This window comes from Amblyomma americanum, chromosome 1, assembly GCF_052857255.1.
Source record: "Amblyomma americanum isolate KBUSLIRL-KWMA chromosome 1, ASM5285725v1, whole genome shotgun sequence".
In the NCBI taxonomy this organism is placed as follows: Eukaryota; Metazoa; Arthropoda; class Arachnida; order Ixodida; family Ixodidae; genus Amblyomma; species Amblyomma americanum.
This window is the reverse complement of record NC_135497.1, coordinates 49,492,780-49,518,091: the sequence shown is the minus strand read 5'-3', so window position 1 is coordinate 49,518,091 and position 25,312 is coordinate 49,492,780. Positions and strand designations below refer to the sequence as shown.

The 25,312-nt window shown below is 48.6% G+C and overlaps 1 protein-coding gene across 1 annotated transcript; it reads left to right on the top strand.

Annotated features, from left to right (window-relative positions):
• The first annotated feature begins 22,700 nt into the window (after nucleotides 1–22,700).
• LOC144136590 (uncharacterized) lies at nucleotides 22,701–24,435 on the top strand. Its single transcript, XM_077669095.1, has 2 exons — nucleotides 22,701–23,279; nucleotides 24,280–24,435. The coding sequence occupies exons 1-2, from the start codon at nucleotides 22,701–22,703 to the stop codon at nucleotides 24,433–24,435; spliced, it is 735 nt and encodes a 244-aa protein (XP_077525221.1).
• The last annotated feature ends 877 nt before the right edge of the window (nucleotides 24,436–25,312 follow it).

Below are 25,312 nucleotides of genomic sequence, written 5' to 3'. Positions count from 1 at the left end.
AGGGGCGACCTGGGCGCTGGAGGAGGGAGTGGGGAACGTGGCAAGGTGCTCATTTAGCTTGCTAAGCTGGGAGGTAAGAGAGGAGGTGGCTGTCTGGAGGGTTTGAGTCAAGGCATGTATCTGCTGTTGTAGATCGTGGGAAATGCGCTGCTGCTCTCGCTGCTGGCGTTCCAGCATTGCGAGCCGGAGGTCGAAGGAGCGGCTCGCGTCAGTCAAGGATGGAGAGGGTGGTGTAGTGGAAGAGAGGGACGCTGGCACCGAGGATCCTTTAACTATGGCGGCGAAGGAGCCTGGTGGTGACGTGATCGGAGCTGATGGATATTCATGATTAGAGGAGGAGGACGAGGAGGAGGAGGAGGGGGTGGTGGGTTGAGTGGCCCGGCGCAAAGCTAGGCGTCGGAGGTATGCAGCTTTAGCACACTCGCGTTGTTTAGCAAGGAGGAAGGGGCAAGTGGGGTCGAGGGAGGGGTGGGTATTTACCTGGCAATGAACGCACCAGGGCTGGGCACACACATGAGCGGAAGGGTCAGCGGGTAGAGGAGCAGCACAGCGACGGCACTTTGCCGGAACGCTGTGCTGGGGGCATTGGTGGGCGCGGTGGCCTAGAGTGAGACAACGGGTGCAGGTGGGAGGCTTAGGTTTATGAGGACGGCACCGGAAGGCAACGCGTTTGAAATATACAAAGTGGGCGATCACGGTACCAGCGAACGTTATGAGCACTGATTGAGTGGATCCCATCATGCGAGCAGCGAGAATATCTGTTTTGAAAGATTCTAGTTCATGCATGAGCTCATCAGGAGTGAAGTGGCCACCGGCGTTATGGATGACGCCGAGGCATGAGATGGGAGGATGGGGGGAATAAGTTTTGATGCTGACAGGCTTACCGTGAAGGTGAAGGTGCGTGATAGAAAGTAGGAGGTGGGCGGTGAGAGGAGAATGAGTTTTTAAAAACACAAGGCTTTGGGCTGGCTTGGCCTGAAGGGTGATGTCTGCACTGGTCTTGGAGGAAAGTTGTGCAGCGGAGGTGACTGCGGCGAGCACGTCGTAGAGAGGCAGCTTGGGATTGAGGGTACCAGGAGGGAGTTGTATGCCAACAGTGATGAGCTCGGAGCGGGGTCGGGTGGCGGAAGCAGGCTTACGGCTGGCACCGATGGTGCTCCAGCCGATTTCCGGGGATGGAGTGTCGTCTACCGGGGACGCCATGAAGTCCATGTCTGCCGACGAATCGTCAGCCTGGGGCGCAATCTGCGACGCTGGTGCCGGGCTGCAGGTCTTGGTGTCAGCGGGTAATGTGGCTGGTGTAGGCGCGGCGGCACCGGCGGCGTCGACGAACGCAGGCGGCTGCGACGCGTCTATGGGCCCAAAGGTGTTGACGTCTCTTAGAGCGTGGAGTTGGCGAGCAGTGGACGCTGCCGGCTGCGCCGCGGCCGTCGATCCGGAGCTCCCAGCGTCGCTCACAGTGTTGGTTGCGACAGGATTTTGCGCGGTGGCGTGGGCGGTTGGAGTAGGCCCCGCGGTGGCGGCATCAGTGGGTCTGGGCTGCAGGGGCTTCGCGAGACGCTGCATTGCAGAGGTGCAGGCGCGGCGCGTTAGGGTTAGCGAGGCGCCGCGCCGCTTCAGACTTTTGGAGGCGCTTGAAGGGCCAGCCCGGCAGCGGGCCGTGATGCCGATGGTATCCACGTGCTTCGGAAGCCTTCCGGAAACGATGGAAAGGAAATCCAGGGGCGGGCGAAGCCCTGGATTAGGCCAGGGGCAGGTGAAAGCGGAGCTCGATAGGCAGCCAGCTAAACAGGGCGGCGCCACCTTGCGGCTTTTTCGATATGAGGTAAGTCTGAGCACATCACCAAGAGGGCGTGCCACTCCGGTTGGTTAATGTCGGTCGACTCGTACACTCCCCCCAGATGAGCAATCAGTTGGGAGAGATCTTAACATCCTGCTTGTACGAACGGCCTGCGGTGGAACCGCGAACGTGACTACGTGAAGTGGACTATGAACAATCGTTTCATTAGCAACTTCTGCGACTACCTGAGCGCAACGGGTCTCCACTCCTTTTTTGACTTTCAATCTCCCACATTCCCTCCCCTTTTTTCACCTTATGCCTCATGGCACACTTTTCGAAAACAATAAAAAAACTGCCAAATTCTCAAGCTGTGCTTGCAATGTCGCCGTTTTCGTCACGGAGCTGTGGTCACGCGTGTTAAACTGCCAGTCTCTTAGCTGTAGTTTGAAAGCGTGGACTTCATCATTTTCCATCCCTGCGCGTGGAAGCATCAGACAAGCATGCAGCAAACCTCACGAAATGGCAGGAAATTCGAAGCAGTGAAATTCAGAAGACCCAGTGCTATCTCTATGACATCGGGTAATGGTAATTAAAGTAATTGTAAACATTTTCTTGTTCGGAGTCTACTCTGTGCTTAGCACTTAATGTAATTGTCGTGGTAAACGCTCCTGAATTGTTTTCTAGATATTGTTGGCGTACATTTTTTGTACACCCACACAGCAACGAGCTGACTCATTTTAGCAGTTCATATAGATAACAGTGAACTGTTATAAGTGCAGGGCGCATGTATGCATGCAGTGCGTGCCAGAATTAAATACAAAGGGATATTTCGGGGCTCAGCTCGTAACAGTCTCGGTTTTGTCTCACGGATTAGTTCAAAGAACTCACACACATGCCCGCACACATACAACAGTATGAGCATCGAGCCTCTCGTCGAATAGTACCTTGAGGGCTAGTCTTGTATGTTTATTACTCAGTAATATCGCCAGAAGTTGCCGACTAGAAAGTAAACTCGAGTTTTAAAATTGACTAGAAGTGAGGGTGGGAGCGAGGGAGAGCCGATGATGTGAGGGTGAGGGTGAGCTAGGACCATGGATTCAAATGTGAGGGCGAGGGAAGAAAAGTAAAAATGAGCGCATTTGCCCACCTCTGGTTGTAATTCCTTGAAAGGTCACGTGGCCTTATGACATCATCACAACCATCCCACAGGACGGAACAAACTGCTCAGCGTGGCAAGTGACATTTTTATTATTGGTGGGGAGTGTTCACGTGACCTTGCGACGTCATTACAACCTCGCCACGATGGAACACGGCAACATGCCCACCGGGTTGTGAGATACCTGTTCCCCGCGCTATGAAAACAATTTTAAAAAGTTCATTTCGATTGCCACATACCTGCCCATTGTGGCAGCAGGCATTGACAGTATCGAAGATGCATGAATCTTCCGTGCTATCTTTCGATGCATTTTGTGCATTGGTATTAGGTATCTCTTGCCGAAAAAATGAAAGTATCGGCATCGAAAATGCATTTTAAGTGTATCGTGCATTTTAATGGTGCTCGATAGAAAGAAAAAATCCCACAGATTGGGAGGCTTCTGTGAGTCAGACTTGGGGGCCGGCGACGCTCGCTCAGGCGGTGGCGCACTGAAAAAATTGCGGTCGGTTGAGGGACGGTATACAGCGCTCCGTCGCAGTAAAGGCGGATGCAGGATTCACACTTGGGGAGTTTACAAGAGCCCGACAAAAGTCTGGTCGAGTAGGGTGTCGGGCTGGGTTAGCGCTTCCTCTCCCATCTGGTCTGGCGGCGCTGCGCAAGCCTGGGCGTTCCTCCTCCTCTTCTAGCGTTCGCGCGTGGCTTGCATGCTCGACGCTAGGGATAGCGGCGATCTCTGCCCGACAGAAAACGGGTTCATTAAAACGCGGCCGGGGCTGACATGTGGCGCGCCCCGCTCCACGCACAAAGTCGGCCTCATCTATACGAGGCTACTGGCGAGTCGCAAATGTTGCGCGACCGATTCCGGCCAATTAGTTACGGTTTCCGAAGGACTGGAAAAGGGGCGCAACAGTGTGGCTGGCGGTCAACGGTTTGTCAGGACTCCAGGGCCATTACATTTGTGCATGCAAACCGAAAAACGTCCCTCGACCCGACACCGTCCCTAAACCGCTGGCGACAGCGGCTGACGTCCCGTTCACCGAAGAAGTTTCGACAAGGCGAGCCAGCCGCTTTTGCCGAGATCGCTGTTTGCTCCGCATGTTGTAACTAATTTAATCACTTTTTTGGATTTTGTCTTTTGGGTAAGAGTTTTAATACCGTTAAAGTTGAAGGGGGTTGCACGCAGTAAAGAACCAATCGTGTTGAGGCTTGCTGCTATTGGATGCTTCCTTAATGTGAGACGGACTCCCGAGGGTTTGAAATCGAGCCCTGGAGCCCAATGGTTGGTTTATAGGGGTTTAACGTCCCGAAGCAACTCAGGCTATGAGAGACACCGTAGTGATGGCTCCGGAAATTTCGACCACCTGGGGTTCTTTAACGTGCACTGACATCGCACAGTACACGGGCCTCTAGAATTTTGCCTCCATCGAAATTCGACCGCCGCGGCCGGGATCGAACCCGCGTCTTTCGGGCCGGCAGCAAAGCGCCATAACCACTCAGGCACCGCGGCGGCTGGGAGGCCAATCCGTCGCCCTGGGCTTGGTTTAGACGTTCTGCACCTTCGGCGGTGCCGAGGAGGAAATATTTCTCTCTTAGCCACTTCTGTTTTATTTGTCACTCTGTTTAACATGCTGTACATTGTGTAGATCTCCTTTACATAAACTGGCGTTCATTTTTTCTTTGCATCCCGTCGTTGCAAGTCGTCATTACACCGTCACCGACGGAGCACTTCAGGTGCAAGGAGCTTTCCAGTCAACTACCGTCTCCGATGGCGCACCCCTGGTGCAAGGAGAAGAACCATCATAACTTTGCTGGGAGAATTTCGCCTTCATGCTCAGTAGTTTAAAGGCAATTTGTTGTTAACTTTGTAAGCAGGATAACGGTCCCGCACTCTTCCACACGCGCGTCAATCGGGTCATCAACTCCGCCAGCATCAAATACGTCAGCTCTCGCATTCCTTTCGTTTGGAAGAGCAACGCTACAAGCCGCAGTTCTCAAGAGATGCTATTGAAACTTCAGTTTCTTGAATTTACCTCGAGGATCCTCGAGTCGACTTGGCTATGCCCAATTCTTACCGGTTGATAAAAGGTGCCTTTACAAAATAACACGGAAACCTGCTTCTTTGCTCTTACCTACAGATATGTTTTTTTTTCATTTACTTCGCTTAATGCAAGGCCCCATCGCGGGCCTCTTTCATACTGGTGGTCTTCGGAAATACTGTTACTTACTGCCGTTAAGTGAAAAAGAAAAAAATCACAAGGAGGCCTGACAAAAACAAATGTACAGCCATGATAAAGACGCTCGCTAGCATGTTGAGTAGCTCAAGCTGACCACATCTCACCGCTTTTTGTCGTTGGATGCGCACGCAGAGACTGGAGTCTAACCGCGATGCGGCATAAATTGCAAAGATTATGCCGTGAACCGTGTCTGCCTCCAACGCATCGGCCTTTCAGACAGCGGACAAACGCGTTGTGGTTAGCGGGAGACACTGTCGAGTCGCGAACATCGCGCCACAGATTTCAGCCATAGGAAAGTGGAGAGGGGGCGCATCAATTAAACCGGTCGCGCGACCTCCGCGACTCGCCAGTGCGAACGCTCCTTTAGCTCCACGATTCAAGGCAACTGCGCGCAGTTGACTCTGCCAACAGCCCAGCGTTGTCCGCGCGCCAGCCGCTGATTGTGGCGTTTTCCGAGTTCGTGATTTTATTCCCGCTCCCCGTGGTTCGGCCTATAGTTTTGACACGTCTCGTGTACTCTGCTTACTTCTCTCCAACACCTGTGGCCTCGGAGAAACGGCAGGAAGCCAGTCAGTTTCCTACGCTGTGTCCTGTTCTGCGGCAGCTGGAAAGCTATTCGCTAGTGTGCAAGTTTTTTCGGGGCTGTTCCCAGCGCTTTTCAGCCGGAGGGTTAGTTCTGCCTGGTATTTGCTGGCAACGCATGGGCGGGCAGTCGTTGACCAGCAGCATCGTCGCGTGCCATTCAGTGTGATGACGATAATGATCACCCATTTTTTTTGCAAACGACACAGGGCTCTCTCTTCTCTGTTTCATACATCAGGTACAACGCTGTGAAATGTACAGAAGTAGTCCTGACGGGGAAATAAAGAGAGCCTTGTTACTCCGCGCTTCTTCTGTGTCCGAGTGGTCTATGATGCGAAAAAGCGACAGCGTGTTGAAAGCAATAACAGTGCATTAAATACAGATCATGAAAAATGTGTCATTTGGTAAGCATGCAGGGAACACATTTACTGTGTTTCGCTCACCACAAATTATGTAGTACGTTTTGGTCGCGGATGCAGGAGCGCAAAAAAGAACGACAGAGGGAAACTTTTTTAGGGAAGGAATCTGTATCGTTTAGGCAAATTTATGGATATCAGGAAATATGTGAGGCCTCATGTGGCAGAGGGTCAAAAAGTTCGTGTGCAATCAGCAGTTATGTTTGAGAGAGAGGGAAACTTTATTAAGGAAGGAATCTGGTGTTCGCTTTGGCAATGGTATAGACACCGAAATACGTGTGGCCTCGTGAGGTAGAGGTCAGAACAGTTCGTGTGTGATCAGGAGTAATGTTTGAGAAAGGGAAACGGCATTATGGAAGGAATCATGGGATCGCTCTGGCAATAGTATATACGTTAAAGAAATGCGTGTGGCCTCAAGTGGTAGAAGGTAAAACAGTTCGTGTGCCATCAGCGTGTATATTTGAGGGAGCGGGAATCTTTATTAAGGAAGGAATCGGGATCGCTTTCGAAATCGTATAGACATAAGGAAATGTGTGTGGCCTCATGTGGTAGAGGGTCAGACAGTTCGTGCACGATCAGCAGATATGCTTGAGAGAGATGGGAACTTTATTAAGGAAGGATCGCACTGGCAATGGTATAGACATAAGGAAATACGTGCCGCCTCATGTGGTATAGGGTCAAACAGTTCGTGTGCGATCACCAGGTATATTTGAGAGAGAGAGGAACTTTAAGGAAAGAATCTGGGAATCGCTTTGGCAAAGATATAGACATAAGAAAATGCTTGTGGCTTCATGTTTTAGAGCGTGAAACAGTTCTTGCGTGATCAGCAGATATTTTTGAGAAAGAGGGAGTCTTTATTGAGCAAGGAATCTGGGGATAGCTGTAGCAATGGTATAGACATAAGGAAATATGTGTGACCTCATGTGGTATATGTTCAAACAGTTCGTGTGCGATCAGCAGATATGTTTGAGAGAGAGAGAGAAACTTTATTAAGGCCGGAATCGGGATTGCTTTGGCAATGATATAGACAAGAAAATACGGGTGGCCTCATGTGGTAGAGGGCCAAACAGTTCATGTGCGATCAGCAGACATTTTTGGCACAGAGGGAAACTCTTATGGAAGGAATCGGGGGGTCGGTTCGGCAAATTTATAGATATAAGGAGGTACGTGAGGCCTTTTGTCGTAGAGGGTCAAACAGTTAACTTGCGATCAGCGGATATAATTGAGAAAGTGGGAATCTTTATTAAAGAAGGAGTCTGGGGATCACTTTGGCAATTGTATAGACATAAGGATATAAGTGTAGCGCCAAGTGGTAGAGGCCCAAGCAGTTCGTGTGCAATCATCAGATATTTTTGAGACAGAGGGAAACTCTTAAGGAAAGAATCGGGGGTCGGTTAGGCAAATTTATGTATATAAGGAGATACGTGAGGCCTCTTGTTGTAGATGGTCAAATAGTTCCTGTGTGATCAGTGGATATATTTGAGAGCGAGGGAAACTTCAATGAACGTATGTGGGGATCGATTTGGCAGTGGTGTACACGCAAGGAAATAGGTGTGGCCTCATGTGTTAGCCTGTCAAACAGTTCGTGTGCGATCAGGATATATGTTTGAGAGAGAAGGAAACTATATTAAGAAATGTGCGGTTTTCTTTGGCAATAGTGCAGGCATAAGGAAATACGTGTCGCCTCATGTGGTCGAGGGTCAAACACGAATCAGCGGGTGTATTTGAGAGAGAGGGAAACTTTATTTTAGAAGTAATCTAGGAATCGCTTTAGCAATAGTATCGAGATAAGGAAATACGTGTGGCCTCATGTGGTAGAGGGTCAAACAGTCCGTGTGCGATCAGCAGATATGTTTGAGACAGAGGGAAACTCTTAAGGAAAGAATCGGGGTCGGTTATTCAAATTTGTGGATATAAGGAGATACGTGAGGCCCCTTGTAGATGGTCAAACAGTTCGTGTGTGATCAGTGGTATATTTGAGAGAGAGGGAAACTTTAATCATCGAATCTGGGGATCGATTTGGCAGTGGTGTTTACACAAGGAAATAGGTGTGGCCTCATGTGATAGAGGGTCAAACAGTTCGTGTGCGATCAGGACATATGTTTGAGAGAGAAGGATACTTTATTAAGGAATGTGCGGTTTGCTTTGGGAATAGTGTAGGCATAAGAAAATACGTGTCGCCTCATGTGGTCGAGGGCCAAACAGTTCGTGTGCGATCAGTTTGTATATTTAAGAGAACGGGAAATTTTATTATGTAAGGAATCTCGGAATCGCTTTGGCAATAGTATCGTGATTAGGAAATCCGTGTGGCCTCATGTGGTAGAGGTTCAAAAAGTTCGTGTGCGATCAGCAGATATATTTGACAGAAAGGGAAACTTTATTAAGGAAGCTGGGGATCGATTTGGGAATGGCATGTACATATGGAAATGCGTGTGCCCGCTTGTGGTAGAGGGTCAAACAGTTCGTGTGCGATCAGCGTATATATTCGAGAGAGTGGGAACCTTTCATAAGGAAGTAATCGGCATGGCTTGGCAATGGTATGGGCATAAGGAAATGTATGTGGCCTCATGTGGTAGAGGTTCAGACAGTTCGTGTGCGATCAGCAGATATGTTTGAGGGAGAGGGATGCATTATAAAGGAAGAAATGTGGGGATCGCTTTGGCAATGATATAGACATGAGGAAATACTTGTCGCCTCGTTGTGGTAGAGGGTCAAACAGTTCGTTTGCGATCAGCGGGTATATTTGAGATAGAGGGAATCTTTAATAAGGGAGGAATCAGGGGAGCGCTTTGGCAATGATATAGACATAAGAAAATGAAAGTGGCCTCATGTGGTAGAGGTTTAAGCACTTCGTGCACGATCAGCAGATATCTTTGAGAGAGAGGGAAGCTTTATTGAGCAAGAAATCTGGGGATCGTTTTGGCAATGGTATAGACATAAGGAAATATGTGTGGCCTCATGTGGTTTAAGGTCAAACACTTCGTGTGCGATAAAGATATATTTTTGAGACAGAGGGAATCTTTTTTAGGGATGGAATCTTTGGATATGTTAGGCAAATTTATGGATATGAGGGAATACGCGCGACCTCATAATATAGAGGGTCAAACAGTTTGTGTGCGATCAGAAGTTATGTTTGAGAGAGAGGGAAACTTTATTAAGGAAGGAATCTGGTGATCGCTTTGGCAATGGTATAGACGTACCGAAATACGTGTGGCCTCATGAGGTAGATGTTCAAACAGTTCGTGTGTGATCAGTAGTTATGTTTCAGAGAGGGAAACGGCATTAAGGAGGGGATCGGGATCGCTTCGGCAGTGCTATAGACAAGGAACTGCGTGTGGCCTCCTGTGATACAGGGTCAAACAGTTTGTGAGCGGTGAGAAGTTATGCTTGAGAGAGAGGGGAACGTTATTAAGGAAGGAATCTGGGGATCGTTTTGGCAATAGTATAGACAAAGAAATACGTGTGGCCTCATGTGATAGAGGGTCAAACATTTCGAGTGTGATCAGCGGATATATTTGTGAGGGAGGGAAACTTTAAGGAAGGAATCTGGAGATCGATCTGGGAATGTTATAGACATACGGAAATACGTATGGCCTCATGTGGTACTGGGTCAAACAGTTCGCGTGCGACCAGCTGATATATTTGAGAACGAGGGCAACTTTATTAAGGAAGAAATCTGGGATTCGCTTTGGCAACGTTATAGGCATAAGGAAGTGGGTGTTTCCACATGTGGTTGATGGAGAAACAGTTTGTGTGCGATGAGCAGGTATGTTTGAGGGAGAGGCAAACTTTAATAAAGAAATCTGAAGATCGCATTGGGAATGTTATAGACATACGGAAATACGTATGACTTGATATGGTACTGGGTCAAACAGTTTGTGTGCGATCAGCAGATATATTTGAGAGCGAGGCAAACTTCATTACGGAAGAAATCTGGAGATCGCTTTGGCAATGGTATAGAGATAAAGAGGTACGTGTGGCACTTTTGGTAGACGGTGAAACAGTTCGTGTGCAGGCAGCAGGTATACTTGAGAGGAGGAATCTTTATTAACGGAGGAATATGGGAATCGCTTTGGCAATGGCATAGACATAAGGAAATACGTGTGGCCTCTTTTGGCAGAGGGTCAAACAGTTCGTTTTCGATCAGCGGGTATATTTGAGATAGACGGAATCTTTATTAATGAAAGACTCTGGTGATCGCGTTGCCAACGGTATACTCGTAAGGAAGTACGTGTGGCCTCATGCGGTAGACGGTCAAACAGTTCATGTGCGATCAGCAGTTATGTTTGAGGGAGAGGGAAACTTTATTAAGGAAGGAATCTGGGCATCGCTTTGGCAATACTATAGACATAACGAAATACGTATGGCCTCATGTGGTAGAGTGTCAGACACTTCGTGTGCGATCAGCAGATATGTTTCAAAGAGAACGAATCTTTATTAAGAAAGAAATCTGGGGTTCGCTTCGGCAATGGTATAGGCATAAGGAAGTGGGTGTGGCCTCATGCGGTAGAGGGTCAGACAGTTCGTGTGCAATAAGCAGATATGTTTGATGGATAGGGAAACTTTATTAAGGAAGGAGTGTGGGGATCGCTTTCGCAATGATATAGACATAAGGAAATACTTCTCGCCTAATGTGGCAGAGGGTTAAACAATTCTTGTGCGATCAGCAGATCTATTTGAGAGAGAGGTAAACTTTATCAGGGAAGGAATCTGGGGATCGCATTGGCATTGGTGTAGACATAAGGAAATACGTGTCGCTTTATGTGGTAGAGGGTCAAACAGTTCGTGTGCGATCAGCGGGTATATTTGAGAGAGAGGAAATCTTTATTACAGTTCGTGTGTGATCAGCGGATGTATTTGAACGAAGGGAAACTTTAATAAGGAAGTAATCGGCATGGCTTTTGCAATGGTATAGACATAAGGAAGTGTGTGTGGCCTATTGTGGTAGATGGTCAGACAGTTCGCGTGCGATGAGCAGATATGTTTGAGGGAGAGGGAAACTTTATTAAGCAAGGAATGTGGGGATCGCTTCGGCAATGGTATAGACATAAGGAAATGTGCGTGGCCTCATGTGGCAGGGGGTCAAACAGTTTGTGTGCGTTCAGCAGATGTGCTTAAGAGAGAGGGAATCTTTATTATGAAAGGAATCTAGGGATCGCTTTGGCAATAGTATACACATAAAGAAATGCGTGTGGCCTCATGTGGTGGAGGATCAAACAGTTGGTGTGCGATCAGCAGATATTTCTGAGACAGGGAAACTTTTTTAAGGAAGGAATCTGAGGATCGGTTTGGAAATCGTATAGATATAAGGAAATACGTGAGGCTTCATGTGGTAGGGGGTCAAGAATTTGGAGTGAGATCAGCGGATATATTTGAGAAGGAGGGAATCTTTATGAAAGGAGGAATATGGCGATTGGTTTGGCAATGGTACACCACTTAGTAGATACCGCAAACCATACGCCCTTATCACTTGCCACATGGTCATCAGTTAATTCCCTAAAGTTAAACAAAGAGAAAACTAAAGTGGTACTCTTCCTTTCTAAAAGGAGACAAGTATTTCACCGACTTTCGCTATACCTCAGCGGCACTGTAATCGAGTACGTGGACACCTTTACTCATTGGGTTTGACTTTCAGCTGTACGATGAGATGGGATGCACTTGTTAGTAACCTTGCATCAGCACTTTCTAGAATCGTCTTAATTACGTTGCGTAACAGGCATACATTATCTATCAAAATTAAAATTACTTTGTTTTTGGCATTTTTTCTATTCCCCCCAAAGCTACTGTTTCCTCGTCTGGGGAAACGCAACGGTATATAACGTCCTAAAGGTATGAACATTGCAAAAGAAAATGCTTCGTGCAATTTTCAACGGTTCGTATGATTCGCTACTCGTCACATTTACCTACATTTTAATTTTGTACCAGTCAACAAATTATTTAACTACAGATTTGCATGTTTTTAGAAAACGGATTAAAAGGGTGATTCATTTATTTCTCGAATTGTACCAATTACATGTCGTCACTCATCGCACATCAGATTGCAGTGTAGGTCTGCACTACGGAAATGGAGAACCAACTATGGATTCTACTGTGGATTTTTTATGTTAAGCTATATCGTGATAAAGTTCCTCAATACCTCATTCAGTGACCAAGTGAATATTCTGTCTTCTGTCTTCTGGAAAAGCTTTATCCAATAATCTGTGCTACAGTGATGCCAAGTGTCTGTGTGTACTTTGTAACTCTGGGTTATATCTTCATTGTCTTTTCGTTATAATTATTGCTGCAATTCCTAGATACCTGTGTCGGTCAAGCTAGTTCTTCATAAGCGCACTTGCATTCACTTTTTAGCAGTGGTTGTTTTTGCCTCGTGCCAACTGCTGAGTTGTAAGGGTGGTGATGCCCGTAAAGAGGTGTCATTCACTGTTTTTTCGGTGTCGTGAAAGTTTGCATGTACAAACCTTGCATCCCCAGTTTGCATGTACAACCTGAAATAAAGATTGATTGATCGACTCTGCCCAAGGACCGTGCCCACGAAGCGTGCTGCTTGGCAGGGAAGGGAGAGAACAGGAGGCAAAGACACTATAAATGATCCATCAAGGCAGAAATCTGGGCTAGTTGGTATGTCATCATGAAATTAAAGACTAGCGCATATAACTAGGACACATACATAGAAAAACACATAGAAGGATTATTATGTCGTGCTGTCTTCTATGTCTGTGTCCTAATTATATGCGCTAGTCTTTTAATTAATTATAACAGAACGCCCGTCTACCTCATCGAGGGGGTGCGTTCGTTCCGGTTCTGGGGGGTTTGTCGTCCGGTTCGGTTACATTCTAGTTCACTGTAGTTCCGTTGCTACTCGATCGCACGCGGGAGCACATCCTCCTCTCAGTAAGTATATCCTGGCTCTACTTATATCGTGGCCTAACAGAACTAGGCCGTCATCAATTTTTTTCACCCTATATTATTAAACACAACTGCTAGAAAGTGATGCGACTGGCGTGACTCCACCACGAGGCACATTTATCACGTTCTCGTTCGATTAATGAAAACACTAAACGTGAGCGCTTGCAGCTGCATGAACAACCAAAGCGCACTCCGTCCTCCTCAATACGGCAGTTTATATTATCATAAGATTTGTAATACTTCTGTGTATTCAATATTCTTCAGCACACTGACTCTCCGCTAAATGTAAATTTGACTTAGGACTACATTTTCGTGGAAGTACTGTTTATGAAGTTGTTCTTTCGCAGTCGAGCGAGGTAAAGATTGCGGTGATTTAGGTAAAGATGATTTCCAAGTAAGTGAGTGGCTGCGAAAATGCTTTGAATTTTTCTTTAACGGGCGTTCTGCATTTTTTAGCAGGTTTCGGGCTGAAAATATTAAGCTTAATTTATTTGGCTCATTACAAATTTCACGAAAGCTTAAGAGAAAAATTTTCTTTTCTAGTTTTTTCGTTAACCATTTCAACTAATGGGCAGAAGTGAGCCTGGCCAAGGGTTTAATTGGCTTAAAATTTTGGGGTGATTGCTGGTGCCAACGGAAGAGTTTATTAAGTGGCGGAAAGACGATATTTTCTTGATAACTCATCTACGCTAATCCCTAAAAAGCAAGGAATGCTTCAGGTGCCTGTGATAATAATAATAATAATAATAATAATAATAATAATAATAATAATAATAATAATAATAATAATAATAATAATAATAATAATAATAATTTATTTTGGGGGAAAGGAAATGGCGCAGTATCTGTCATATATCGTTGGACACCTGAACCGCGCCGTAAGGGATGGGATAAGGGAGGGAGTGAAAGAAGAAAGGAAGAAAGAGGTGCCGTAGTGGAGGGTGCCGGAATAATTTCGACCAGCAGGGGATTTTTAACGTGCACTGACATCGCACAGCACACGGGCGCCTTAGGGTTTTGCCTCCATAAAAACGCAGCCGTCGCGGTCGGGTTCGACCTCGCGAACTCCGGATCAGTAGCCGAGCACCTAACCACTGAGCCACCACGGCGGGTCGGATGCCCGTGCTGAATCTATATTCATCACGGTAAAGCGCGATCAGAAATGATGTATTCATTCCGTGACTAAGTGAGTGTCAGGGAAACGATTCGTAATATATATTATAAACTACGGAGTTAAAGAATCTGATGTCATTTTAAAACACCATTCAATGCAGTTATCATAACAACTTGCCCTACGACAAGTTAGAACTCGCTCGCTTTTTCTGTGACTCGCTCTTCGGGTGGCATTAGATCTGGGAATCGCGGTAGAGTTGGGCACTGTCGCGAGGGTGGAACGAGTGCCTTAATCGCTCTTAAGATTAACATCCTTTATCATCCCCAGACAGAAGACAGTATAAGGTCGTTAAAGCTACTATGCTAAAGCTCTGCGGCACACAGGAGAGAGACTGCCGTACACGCTACGAAAATCAACATGTTTTCTATTCTGCACCAGGTCAGAAGCACGCGTGTTTACTAGCAAAAAAAAATAACCTAGACGATGCAAACGTTTTTTGCGGAAACCCACACTCAGATTCAGAAATTAAAATGGCTATAATAGACGTAATCCGCAAGTCAACAGACGCGAATTGAACAGACAAAGCATGCCATCAAACGGAAGAGAGAGAGAGAGAAAAACATTTATTGAAATCTCAATGAGATTAGCGGTGGGCCGTCGTCTACAGCGTTGATGTCTGGCCTCTTCGCAAGGTCGGGCCCCTATTCCAGGGCTCCGCTGAGCCTTGCTGCTTCACATGCGTGCTGCGCAAGGGCCCTTTGGGCTGTGAGCTCGCTGCTGGTGAGCAGACCCTCCCATTGCTCCGCACTCGGGATTTTGAGTTTGTGGAATGCATAATTGCGTTTGCGCTCCCATGTAATGTAGTATAGCGTGGGGGTTGCCCCGCACCACGGGCATGTGTCCCTGAATTGTGTAGGGTAAATTTTGTGTAGAATGTATAGGTTGAAGAATGTTCCTGTTTGCAGTCTCCGCCAGTTCACTGCTCCTTGTTGTGCTAATGAGATGTGTGGCGGAGGGTACTTGAGCCTCTGTCCTGTGTAGCAATTCAGCAGCTCCGCATATACTGGCTCCACTATGGTAGGGTTCTCTAGGGTCTCCAACAGCTCAGCTCGGAACGTGATCTCGCAAACTAATCTGTCCACCCTTTAGTTTCCCTCTATCCACGTGTGTGCTGGTATCCAGAGTATCTTGTGGGTTACTTTTTGGCTAGGGGGCCCTGTTTCGAGGAGGATTCTTAGGGCCGCCTTGCAGACTCTACCTTGCGCGTAGTTCCTGCATGTGGATTTCGAGTCTGTTAATATGATCAGTGATTTGTTTCTCCGATAGCCTTTGGCCGCCGCTAGTACAACGGCGACTTCCTACCCCTCTGCTACCGTGTGGCCCGTAGGGTTGCGTGTGTGATCTGTTTGCCGGCGTAATCCACGACTGCTGCGGCGGCATTGATTATTCTTGTGCGTTTATCCCACGGATAAAGCGCTGCGTCCGTGTACACTGCGTTTTATAGTTTAGCCATATGGCGTTCCACATAATCTGCCCGTGCCTGTCTTCTTGCCGCTTGGAGATTCGGGTCCATGTTCTTTGCTATAGGACACACTTGGAGGGTTTTACGGATGTTGTTGGGGATATCGGCGGATCGATCAAAAGGCCCTTCCATGTCGTAACCTAACCTCTTTAGGAGTGCTCGGCTGGCTGCTGATGTTCGGAGTCTGGAATTCTGCGTCTTGAGCTGTGCTTCCACTATTTCGCTGAAGGTGTTGCTGAGCCCATCTGCAGCAGCTTGTCGTATGGCGTGTTTCTAGGCAGGTGTAGCGCCGTCTTGTATGCTTTTCTTAAGAGCGTGTCAGCTTGTTTCCTTTCTTTCTTGTTCATGGGGTGGTACGGGACCGAGTAGGTAGCTCTGCTGACCACCAAACTTCTGACCAGTTTTATCTTATCAGCTTCTTTCATTCCGTATCTTCTTTGGGGGACCCTGGTTATCTTACGACTCACCTGCTCCGTTGACTTTTAGAGCAGGCTGATCGTGTGGCTGCATTTATTACTTCCTTGGATCCACATGCCCAAGACTCGTATCATGTTTATCTCTGGTATGTTTTGTCCCTCGAGCTTCACTTCTAGCTCTGCTTAGGTGGGGCGTCTTCCTACTCTCAGGAGCTCGGATTTCTCCGTGGCGCAGGCTAGTCCCCTTTCTTTAACATAATCTTCCACGCAGCTTGCTGCTTCTTGCAGTTTCTCTTATTTTTCTCCCAAGGAGCCTTGGTTGGTGAAGCGACGCACAATGACCAGCGAATTAAGCAAGATTATCAGCTTCCTGATGATCTCGCCAGAAGTTTTAAGTATGCACACTAGTTTAGGTACCACAAAATGCACAGGACTTCGCCGAGGACGGTGTGCTTCATCGGAACAAAGTCCTTAAGATCGATGTTGTGGATCCACTTTTTTCTTCGGCTGATGTCATTTCTTTCCTTGAGCAATCGCGAAGAGCACGACGCCATTTTCACTCCTGCTTGTGCACTGAAAAGCGCCGCACCCGGACATAACGCGGCACTAAAAGTAGAGTTCGAATAGTCAGCGCGTAACTCAACGGAGCTGGAGCAGCTGCAGAGGCAGACAGCCTGCGCATGGCGCCGACGAAAAACACAAACGCACGAAAACGATCCTTTCCCCCGCGTTGTCTGCGCGCCGGTGAGAGGGACCAATGATCGTTCAAAAAAGCGCCCAATGGAGAGTCTTGCGAGGAGGATGTGCGAGAGTCCGCAGCGCGGCGGCAAAGTTCACAGAAATGCGCTACTTTCAATATCAAAGGGTTTTAACCGCTCCTGCGTGTCCGTCTCCTGGCCGAATGCATTAAAAACGTTACCGATGTCTATTGTATTCCATTTCCCATTTGATTAAAAGGACATTGAAGTTGCCAGTGAAAGGGATACAGCTTGTTGTCGAGGTTGATATCGAGGGGATATAACAATTTGTTCTTTATTTCCCCATTCTTACAATTAAGAGGATAGTCGATCAATACCCCCCGGGATGGCTCAGTGGTTAAGGCGCTCGGCTACTGATCCGAAGTTCCCGGGTTCGAACCCGACCGCGGCGGCTGCGTTTTTATGGAGGCAAAACGCTAAGGCGCCCGTGTGCTGAGCGATGTCAGTGCACGTTAAAGATCCCCAGGTGGTCGAAATTATTCCGGAGCCCTCCACTACGGCACCTCTTTCTTCCTTGTTTCTTTGACTCCCTATTTATCACTTTCTTTACGGCGTGGTTCAGGTGTCCGCCGATATATGAGAAAGATACTGCGCCATTTCCTTTCCCCCAAAATCAATTATTATTATTATAGTTGATCAAATCACCTGGCCGACAAGTTGAATATCGCGCGCGTGTGGGTAACATAGCGCGGAAATTATTCGTGTAACATTCTGTTATGCCTCTCTAGATTATAAACGCACAAGTCATTGTGGTCTATCATAGTTACCATTCAAGATATGGGCCGCTTACACATGAAGGTTTTGCGTGCGAGCATACGCTATATTAGGGCACGGCGCCCTGAGGTATCATTCCGCGGTCTTACCACTACATAATCCACTAAGCCACGGCTACTTGTTACCATAGTACATAAACAGACACACACAGTGGAACCGGGTAGACTGCTGCTGGGGTTGAGATAATTTTTTAAACTTAGAGCGAGAGTTACTACGGTAGTTAAGGCGCATCGCACTTGCTGACATGTATTGGCCTGTTATTTCAATTTTGTAACATGCGCATTTTTCAATGAATAGCCGCCTCTACGCACGCTTCATATCGCTCGATAGCGTATAATATACAGCTCGAACGGTCGAAAATCCGTCGGCGTCGTAGTAGTAGTAGATCCTTACGGCGCGGTTCGGGTGTCCACCGAGATTTGCGAGACAGGCGTCATTTCCTTTCCTTAAAACGAATTTCGATTCCATTTTGCTTCCCTTACGGCGTTTACTCTGCTGCGGTGGCTCAGTGGTTAGAGCGCTCGGCTACTGATTCGAGGTTCCCGGGTTCTAACCCGACCGCGGCGGCTTCGTTTCGATGGGGCGGAACGCAAGAGGCGCCCGTGAGCTTTGCGATGTCAGTGCAGGTTCAAGATCCCCAGGTAGTCGAAATTATTCCGCAGTCCTTCACTACGGCACATATTCCTTGCTTTCTTCGTTCACTCCCTTCTTTATCCCTTCCCTTACAGCGCGGTTCAGGTGTTCACCGATATGTGAGACAGATACTGCTCTATTTCCTTTCCCCAAAAACTGATTTACATTTTCCCTTACGGCGCGATTCGGGTTCCCACCAAGACAGGGGCATTTCCGTTCCTTAAACTGTCCAACGGGAAGGCGTCGCGCCGAACGGGCGATGGCGTTCCGTGGACTAGTAGGTAACGCAGCAACACGCTATCGCGTCCCACTCTTAAAGAGGAAGCTTAAGCGCCCTCCAATTTTTGCGCTTGTTCAAGCTTCACCGTGCTGACTGCGTCCGACAGTGCGACCATCATGTTCGCCGCTCCTTGTGCTTCTCTTGGTTGTGGACTGATGGCCCCACGCAACGGAGGTTTTTTTTAGAGTGCCAACCGCTGGCGCCGCTCTGTAGCACGCTGGTTCATGGTGAGCGCAGCACAGAAATCAGAAAACAAAATGCAGATGCTTAAGCTGAATCTCTTCAACACAGTCCACATGTGCACAGATTCTTGATAGCAAACTTTGCACGCTTAAAACATTTAAAATGAGGAATCACGTACTCTCCCATTCCTTTGAACTATGTCGAGCATTTCTGGTTTTAAATCGAGGAGGAAATACGGTGATAAATTTCTCTAGTATGTCTCATGGTCCGTGATTAAATGACAAGGTAATTCTACTAGAAAGGTAGTGAAAACTCAGAGAACGAAACTTTTGCGCTCGTCCCATATAAATGTACTCTATATCGCGGAGAAAATTCTTTACTACGCGTGAGCCGAAAATCCGATAGTGCCGTAGCTGGTGGCTTGAGACGACACTTGTAGAGGTGTAAGTCAGACTCATGTACACTAACGTTGAACTGTCAAACTAAACGATTGCTCGGAGTTATAGTTACGTCGATGTCGCTTTTCGCACTTCCTGAACGTGCTTATTTTTACCCACATACACGTCACAACTTCCTTAAACGAGAGGCCTGTATCAATAGCTCAAATGAATACTAACTACTAATCTGCGTTCAAGGGTCAAAAAGCATTGATATGCATTGTTCTCTGCTCGAAGCCGTTTGGCACCCGGTCTTTCCGCTTTTGTTTGTCAAAAGAGAGGCCATCAGATTTCTCTGGTAATGACAGTAGCCACGCGAAAGTCGCTCTTCATATTCAACATTTCGTAAGCACATTAGGCGTCTAATGCTTCAAGTTCCTTGTCACCTTTAAATTTTGCAAGACCGATAGCTACCGTCCTTTTGACCTTAGTTGGAAGAGCACTTATTTTATCGCTGCGCCGGTGAACTGCTTTCTGTTTGAGACACGAGTTCGCCCCAATGAAGTTTTCGAGTTGGAGGCAAGCTTTCTTGTCATCATTCGTGCCTGAGTAACGTCACCAGAACGTAACAGAAGCAAGTAGTACTAGCTGCATATGCTACCACAGATACTGGCGCGTACTGAGTATTGCATTTCCAGAAATTATGTATGCCCAATGAGTGACTTCAGCTACGATAAAGAGCGCCACTTTTTGTTGTTCACGTATGTCCAACATTTGCAAAAGTTCTCAGAATTTACAGTTGAATGTCCAATTCCCTCTGTTCTCTTAAATTCAGGGACTATTATTATTATGTAAGCATCCCAAATCTCAATTTCTAGTTCCTTACATTCTAAGCTAAGCTAGCTGGTATAACGCTCATTGATGTGATGTTTATTAGTGCAGCCCAGTTAGGTTGCGGAAAACTTTTTGGGGAAAACTTTTATGACTTCGTTTCCTGAATGACGTGAAGAAAGTTCGAGTTCTCGGGAGGTTTATCAAAAGCGATTACGAGGCTGCAGAAATGCAGGAGAATAGTGCAAAGTTGGTAGTCATCGACTCTCAGACAAGTCTTTTGGCTCGTGAAGGCCGAGTTTATTGAGACAGAGCACAGTTCCGAACTAATTTTGCTTTGCTGTCTGTTAGTTTATGCTTGCAGTTACTGTCAACAACTGACTTAGTTTTTTCGTTGTCATCGGGTCGGACGGGCGGTCCTAAAACGCCGCCAAACTTCAAAATGCCTTTCCAAGAGGAGTTCTTGTACGTCTCGTGCGTGCAACGTGCTCTGCTCCTGCGGCCAGTGTTGGGCTCCGTCTATAACCGTTCCTTTCGCGAATGACATGATGCGTTGTCCCGGGAGGCACCATGAATATTTAATGCCGCTGCTGTGCAAAATCAAAGAAGCTGCGCTTGAAATTTCATGAGCTATATATTTACTCTGCGCCATCCTTTAACCTTTGACACATGCCATCTAAGTGTTGCACGTCGCATATCATTCTACACACTCATTATTACCTGCCGGAACACGAACTACAGGTTGATAGCCTTGCTTTTTAGCCAAATATAAGGGTAGAACGAGCTGACGTCTGTGCCAGAGGCAAACATTCTATCATACACAGTCGGGCTAAAGCAGAGAGCGCGCAAACGTTAATCCGTTGTTTCACATTTCTCCTATGGCAAAGGCGCTGACTATGCGGTCTTTGCGTAAAACGTAAGAGGTAAAATATAAAGGCTTGACGGTTACCACCGACGAAGGCCGAACTGGGAGCGAGAGTGCGTTCTCCTTCCGGGTGAAGGGTGGTGGGGTGGTGGGGCAGTGGCGACCCCACCGATGTGCGGCGGGAGGCGGAAACAGACCCCATTGAGAAGGCCGTAAAAAGAAAAGCGCGCTTTTTCTAGACTGGCCATGACTCTCCAAACCGATTGAAAGGGAGGAACAGGTTATGGGCGAGTCAACCCCTAGAAAAACACAATGCTGAGCAGCACAGTAAGCAGCAGAAAAGGGTGGAGGTTGAAAGAGTAGGCCCTGTTGGGGATAGAGGTGATGCTACTAAACTTCACGCGCAGCGAATAAAGAGAAGACAGCGACGGAGCAGAGGCATAAGTAACAGGCAAAGAATTTTCTACCTATGGTTGGGGGGGAAATCCTTTGCCTGTTACTTATGACTCTGCTCTGACCCCCCTGCATGTGTGCAGGGGGGTCGACGGGAAGTGGGAAGAACTTGATGAACGTGATGAACAGAATGGGCAGATTGCTCTTGGACTGGTTCCAAAGACAAGACTTAGTGGTTTTCAATACCACAGACAAAGGTAGGGGGAAGAGCACTTGGACCATGCACAAGAAGACCAGCAGCATAGACTACTGCTTAATAGCACATGCCCTTCTGCCTCAGCTTCAAGAGATGGTGATTGATCACGCAGGCTCCCAAAGCACCGGAAGCGACCACAACAGTATTGTTTTTCAGCAGCGCAAGGGACAAAGGACGAGCGCAAGGGTCTCGTCCTTTGTCCCTTGCGCTGCTAAAATACAATGTCGCCAACTTGTCCAAGCTTCTACAATATCACACCAGTTTTGTGCTGTCATTTGGAAGAGAGGGACATACGCATGTTGAAATGGCATACCCAGAACATCGGAATGATTTGAGGCCGGCAGAAATTGAAGACATTGTGGCACTGCTGGAGAGCGAAGCTGAGAGTGTAGATGTGCATTTTAATGAAGACTTTTAACTCTGGATAAAAAAGGCAATAGCTTCAGTGAAAGCTAGCCGGCCAATCCAGAAGTACTCCCGAGAACATAAACCTAAATCATGGTGGGGCAAATAGGTGTCATATCCCCCAAAGCAACGTAAAGCTGCTTGTAGAGAGCTTCGACATGCCACACTGTGGGCACACCTGAAATGATAGATAAGCTGTACGAGGCATACATTGAAGCGAAAAAGCTTTGGTACAACAGAAGATGCTGTGAGTTAGCAGAAAGCTCCTCCATGAAATTAAATCACCTGGCAGATGTGGCCCAGCGAAATTCTGGCCATATGTTCAAACCCTTCAGCCAGGAGATAAAGCTGACACGGCGACCCTGGGAGAACCGACCACGGGGGAGGAGTACGAGGAAGCAGCCTGCCTGGACTACATTGAATCGCATATGGCCCACCAGTTCCAATCCCTGATAAGCCATGATAGTGCAGCGCTACCACCCACAAGCCCACCTGGCGGATCTGGATGTGACACAGTCACAGAATTGGAGCTGAAGAGAGCACTGCGGCACATGGCGGGAAACTCGGCAGCAGGACTCGATGGCATACCACCATTGTTAATAAAACAAGGTAGAGAAAAGAACACGGGACCAGCTCAGGGACGCCTTGAACGATGTAATGACCACGGACACTGCTCCACCAAGGTGGTGGGGCTCACCGATACGGCTGGCCCGAAAAAGAGAGGAGGAGGCAAGGGCCTCTTGACAAGTTATAGACCTATGCAGTAACATCAGCTTTGTATCGCTTGTTTTGCCACATTCTGCGAGCTCGCATACAGAGATGGCGGAAGGTGCTCAAATTCTGGGTGAACTTCAAAATGGCTTTCGACCTAATCACCGAATGGAAGACAACCTTTTCGTTGTGACATCTTCCATTGAGATTGCTGCCAAAGAGAAGCGAGAGCTTGTACTGGGGTTTTCTGGATATAGCCCAGGCATACCACTCAGTGGAACACAATCGACTGTGGGAGGTCCTGGAGACACAGGCTATCTCGGAGCCACTACTACGCTTGTTGAGGCCTTATACACTGAAACTCAGGCTGTGATACACTGGAGGGCCTCAACCACCAGGCCAATCTACGTGTATATTGGACTGCGCCAGGGCTGCCCTATGCCGCCGATCCAGTTCATGTTGTTTACCTCGAGGCTAGAGCGGCGCCTTGTTGAGTGCGGCGTAGGTTTCAACCTCACCTGCATGAAGGATGGCACCACTCGTACTCACAGGCTACCAGTCCTCCTGTACGCAGACGATATAGTACTGCTTGTGGAAAGCGTGGGAGATCTCCAGAGCCTCGTCGACATGTGCTCATCTGAGGGCGATGACCTCGGGCTCCGTTTCAGCGCCGCGAAGTCTCTATCGGTCAGGTTCCAGCCGGAGGCTTCCGAGGACAGTGGACAAGAGACCCACCCCTGCATCTTCAGAATAGCAGTGTCCTTTGGTTGCCGTCCTACATATACCTGGCAATAGAAATTTTGGCGGGCCGAAACTATGTACAGGACTTCGAGAAGCGACTCCGGACGAAGGCCATCGGACGACGGGTTTTCCCGCGCTCACGGGCCCTATGGGCTTTCAACCGCTTCGAAGTCAACCGATCGCTCTAGAAGGCAGTGGCGGTCACCAGGAATTGCTTTATGGAACGCAGTCATCTATTTATCGTCTGTGACCCGCCAAGCTTTGGAGACGCGACAGAAAGAGGTGGGAGGTTCGGACATTGGAGCACACGGCAGGGTTCCGAACGAGCCGGTACATGCTGGTCTGGGGTCGTCTTCCTTTGAGGCTAGAGAAGCTGTAGCCAGGGTGACCTACGAGCGCCGCCTTAGCGAAATGTAGGAGGGCGGCTGGGCGCGGTTACATTTCAAGTATGTCCACCTGAGGTGGGTCAACGCCAAGTGGGCCTGTCGGACCAAGAGTCTGGCGGATAAATAGGGAGTGGTACCCCCTCCATTTACGTCAAGTTTTCAACCCAACGGACGGCAGAAAATACGAAAGCAATATGTGGTCGAGGCGGTCGCTGCGACCGCCTCGACCACGTGACGGTTCGCTGCATACATCCCAGGCGGTGCCGCCGCTGCGGTCGCCACCACTTGACCGGTGCCTGTGATGCCTCTGCACCACGGTGCATGAACTGCGGTGGAGGCCATCCAGCTGACAACCCTGCCAGCCCCGGATGGCAGGATGAACGATGCGTGGCAGCGGCAGTTTCAGCCGCTGCGGAGCCTGCGTCACGGAGGGCCATCCTGTCGAACCTCCGCACAGGGGGGAAATCTTATGCCCAGCCCACCAGACAATCAACAGCTGACTCCACCAGGCCACCCCCGCAGGCCCTGCAGCCCGCGGCCCAGGGCCTTCCCTTCCCCAGGCCGCCACACCACCTCCCCTCCTGAGCGACCACCTGGAACAGCTGACGCGGACCCTGGTTACAACGCTACAAGCTGTCTTGCAGCTCTTCCCAGTAGCCAGCCAACCACCACAGTGTGGTGCAGGCCCAGCGCAGCAGCCAAACCACCATGGCTAGCTTTCCACAGATAACCCCCAGACCACGGGCTCTCCAGTGGAACTGCCGTGCACTCCGTCCCCGTCTCTTCGAGCTTCACGAACGACTCCGGCTGGAGGAATATGACGTCCTGGCCCTCCAGGAGGTTAATCTACAGCGGGACAAGTTCACCTGCCTGGCTTCATCGGCTATGGCAGCAGGTCCTCCTGTCAGCAGCCTCCTGTTTGGCAGACCCATGCTTGAAGGACAGTCATCCTCGCGGACCCTCCCGGCTAGCCATCTTCGTCCGCAGGAATCTGGTCCAGGCAGAGATTTTGGTGAGTGATGCGGTTGTTGCCCCCATGGAGTTCGTCTGTGTGAGGGTCAGGCTGCGTCGAGTAGATACAGCTGTGGCAAGTATACACGTGCGTCCCCGGACACCTTGGGATGCCGAATCCTTGCCGCAGCTGGTCAGTCTCATTGGCGGCGACTGTTTGCTCTGCGGGGACTTCAACACGGCACTCACGCGATAAGGATACCGCAGGGCGGACCATCGTGGCCGTGACCTGGTTGCGGCTCTTCGCGGCACTGGGCTGCATGTCTTGAACACTGGGGTCCCAATGTTTGTCCGTCGAGGGCGCATCCACATATGCATTGACCTGTCCATTGGGTCGTCGTGATGTGTTTATGGATGGCACCCCTCGTCGCACGCTTGGGGTTTGAACCACTTTCCTATCACTCTGGTTCCTAAACTGGGCAAGAAAGTGGATGGACAGATGCAAGGTTTCCACCGAAACAAGTTCCGGGACCTCCTCCGCAGTTTCCCAATGCAAGACGCCATCCTGACCCATGTGGCACGGTGTTCTGAGGCGGCCACGGTCCGCTTTGAGGTTCTCCCTAATGAGCCCGTCCCGGATGT

Coding starts and splice junctions, on each gene's coding strand:
- LOC144136590 (XM_077669095.1), top strand. CDS start 22,701: ATGGCGGAAGGTGCTCAAATTCTGGGTGAACTTCAAAATGGCTTTCGA. Junction 23,280..24,279: donor GCGCCGCGAAGTCTCTATCG/GTCAGGTTCCAG, acceptor TCCCTTCCCCAG/GCCGCCACACCACCTCCCCT.